Source organism: Leptodactylus fuscus, chromosome 5 (assembly GCF_031893055.1).
Source record: "Leptodactylus fuscus isolate aLepFus1 chromosome 5, aLepFus1.hap2, whole genome shotgun sequence".
In the NCBI taxonomy this organism is placed as follows: domain Eukaryota; kingdom Metazoa; phylum Chordata; class Amphibia; order Anura; family Leptodactylidae; genus Leptodactylus; species Leptodactylus fuscus.
The window spans coordinates 35,129,285-35,133,022 of NC_134269.1; the positions used below are offsets into that span (position 1 = coordinate 35,129,285).

A 3,738-nucleotide genomic window follows, 5' to 3' on the forward strand; every position below is an offset into this window, starting at 1 on the left:
GTGAGTGACGACCTCCCCAAAGGATATGTCTGTATATAGCAATATCTTTAAGAATCTGACCAAACTTACTAAGTGTTAATGGTAAAATATCTGACCTTGATACAAATGCTTAAGACCCTCTTATCTGTATTGTGACCCCATTGAGATCAGAGGACCTCATTGTAGATTATAGACAGTGTGATGTACTTTGCAAATTGCCAAAAATTTTGGACACCCTCCCATCAACACATGTTTTATAGCTTGTGTAACAGACTATTCAATGAACCAATCCCAATTTGGTTTGTATGTTGGTGGGAACAAAGGAATATAGAGGATTAAAGAGGATTCCAACTATAAGCATGTATGGTGTAACCCCAGCCAGTAAGTGATTGATAGTCGGTGGTCTCATTGTTGGGTCCTACACATTTACAAGGACTGGTTCCCATGAGAAGAACCAGAGGAGAATCATATATAGCAGCTTCCATTATAATCTATGGCCCAAACCAGGAATTAACCCCTTATGTTGAGCATGGTGGCACAATTGTATCCAAGATGGATCTGAAGCTTTCTTATATTTTGTTTCCCATGAAGAGATATGTAGCGGGAGGTTGTCTATCTAACATATATGCAGACCTAAACATTCATGATAATAGGGACGCTGGGGATGATAATGGGGAGCAGAGTCCCATAAATATTAGGTACCCCTTGTGTCCCCCACATGTACCCAAGATAAATGGTATGTTGAAGGTGAAGAATGACTGGCTACAGAAGTTCTGTATAAGATCCATGAACTGGAGTCACTTTGCTTTAATAGATTATAAGTGCACATATTACATAAAATAATGGAAAATGCAACATCTCATATAATCCAGAAATATTAAATAAGTACCTGATACAGGTCAGTGCTTCTCACCATGAGAGTAGTCGTCTCTGTTACCATATTTAACCCACACCTTATATACTAAGCCAACCTTCTTCATATATCTAAGCAGGATATACCCTCAAGCCATACAGGACATTGGGTCGGCCATCAGAAAATACAGGTTACTAACCACTGTACCAGCTGTCCCATCCATGCCCTGAAGCTGGACACCAAAAAACACCCAGAAAGGACACAATTTCTGCCTGACCCTTGGTGACATCTATCCAAATACAATATCCCACCTGGAATCACTATATGAGAAGAAATATTTAATAAAAATATATTAGGATTTTATAGTCTCTGAGTCTGATCTCCGAGGTCACCAGAGAGGTGGATGCCACCCTGCCAGGTAATACAGGTACGGGTAGTAGTGGTAGTTCTGGTACAGGCTCATGAGAGAGCTCCGGCTTAGTTCTCCATCCCGACATAGCACTGGCAGAGAAGAAGTCTTATCCAGATCCTCCAGGTCATTGGCCAGTTGCTTCCTTTTGGTTTTATATCTACGATTCTGGAACCAGATCTTCACTTGGGTCTCCGTCAGCTTCAGACTCTTGGCTAGCTGGGCTCTTTCAGGAGCGGAGAGGTATTTTTGGCTGGAGAATTTTCTCTCCAACTCTATGACTTGGGAATGGGAGAAAGCTGCTCGTGACCTCTTTGGAGGCTGTTTCACTGCTTTATCCTCTTCACTTGAAGATTGTCGAGGAGTCGCATTGTCCAGCTGCTCACCCTCAAGATCATCTGTAGGGAAATAGACAAAAAATGACAGTAAATATGACTATGTATACAATAACCCATCGCTGCCCACAATGCAAAATCTGAAACAGCATCCCCATCTCCCATATGCCAGTTATATAACTGGTGTCTCCTAATGGGGCAGAGGGGCACTTAGTAATACTTTTCAATAAATTTGCAGATCAATGCCCAATACTGCACTCCATTACTGTAATCCATAAAACACTAGAAAGCGGTACGAAAGTGGGTATCAGTGGAGGGCACCTTGACAGATAATGTGCAGATGGACAATATATTTGATCTATTAGATTAATGGAAGACCCCATAAATTTGCCATTAGGCTAGGACTACACAGCGACTTTAGCCACTCCTGTTGTGTGACCAAAGAACAATGTGTCTCCCTGCGACCCCTTCACCAATATAAGTGAATAGAGTCACAATGCGACCGCAAGGGGATGCGACTGTGATTTCTAGGTGCAAACAGATTGATAACTGCTGCATTTTATCACTAGAGGTTGCAGTGACAGCACCCTGGGTTCTTAATGTTACTCCATTCACTTACATTGGTAAAGGAATCTCAGATTGACACCCTGATTGCGTGGTGGGAGTCATGGCCACAGTTGCCATGTAGCCATATACTAAATCTTTTTGATCCTATTTTTTAGGACTTTCATGTGCCGAGCTATCTTTGCATTATGCATCATCCTAAGATGCCCACGGAAGCCCAGTATTTTGGCCAAGGTGATCAGTAAGATGCAAGTGTTTCTATGGCAGGAGCCAGAACCCATCAGCCAGAACACTGAACCCATCAACCAAAACACCGAACCCATCCACCAGAATACGGAACCCATCCGCCAGAGCACAGAACCCATCTGTCAGAACACGGAAGCCATCCGCCAGAACAATCAACATATTCAGTAATATCCAATCCTATTGATTTTAGATTGAGAAATTCATCAGGTCATGGTCATATATGTGTGACTATGCTACAAACCTTATGTATAGATAAAGCTAGCCATAGGCTGTATATATATAACATATATATATATATATATATATATATATATATATATATATGTCTGTGTGTGGTAGGGAAGTCCCTGGTGAATTAGTAATGACCCTATCGCCCTGTTCAGGTTCATTTAACCTGTAAAAACAGAGCAGCAGAGCTGTGACTGGTGGGAAACACATGGGAGGGGGCAGCATTGGGTATGGAGGATAGGAGTAGCCATGTGTAGACACTGATACAAGATAGCAGGGTAACACAGTAGCTGCTGTCTATCCCTAAATCATCTATCAGTGCATTTACAGGGTGATGTGCTGCACTGCAGACTATTACATACTGGCAACTTCTATAACTGGACTTGAATACCGCACGATGTTTGTGGAACTACAAGTTCCAGCATATAAAACTGACTACTACAGAAAGGTTTATACCCTCACCTCCAATAAGACTGGTCTCCACTGCAATATCAGCTTTGGTTCTGTCACCATCAGAGGTCTCAGTCTTGGGGGTAGTGTCTCCTGAGGTCTTCTTCTCCTTGTCTTCATCTTGGACTTCCAAGTGTTTCTCTTTAGCTTTGCAGCCCAGGTCGGAGAGGATGTCCTGGATGAGGAAAGATGTGAGAGGTCTGGTGGAGAGGGCCATGTCTCCTGAGGGTGACAGTGACATCCAGATGGGTGGTAGTAGGAGTATACAGAAGGATATAGATAAGGTCCTGCAGGGTGTCCTCAGGTTACTGCATCCCAAGTGTACAGGTCTAGGAGTGATCTGCTCCTACTTACTGTCCTGCCTGTATATAGCCCAGCTGTGCTCATCTCCTGCCCTGTGATTGGCTGAGCTCACACCCCTGTGTAACTTCTCATTGGTTGAGCTCACACCCCTGTACTTGTGATCTGCAGAGCTCACACCCCTCTCCTGCCAGTGTACAGAGCAGACAGGTAAGGCAGCCCAATGTCACACCCATTCCCCTGCCAACTATTGCCCAGACACTGTGCGAGCCAGTACCAGGAGAGTATATATATATATATATATATATATATATATATATATATATATATATATATATCAGTGATGGCAGATCCTATCACTGGCAGCAATTACC

The 3,738-nt window shown here is 43.0% G+C and overlaps 1 protein-coding gene across 1 annotated transcript; it reads right to left on the reverse strand.

The window, feature by feature from the left end:
• Positions 1–1,220: 1,220 nt before the first annotated feature.
• NKX3-1 (NK3 homeobox 1) lies at positions 1,221–3,305 on the reverse strand. Its single transcript, XM_075276130.1, has 2 exons — positions 3,077–3,305; positions 1,221–1,639 (listed from the first exon to the last, which is right to left on the reverse strand). The coding sequence occupies exons 1-2, from the start codon at positions 3,303–3,305 to the stop codon at positions 1,221–1,223; spliced, it is 648 nt and encodes a 215-aa protein (XP_075132231.1).
• Positions 3,306–3,738: the final 433 nt, after the last annotated feature.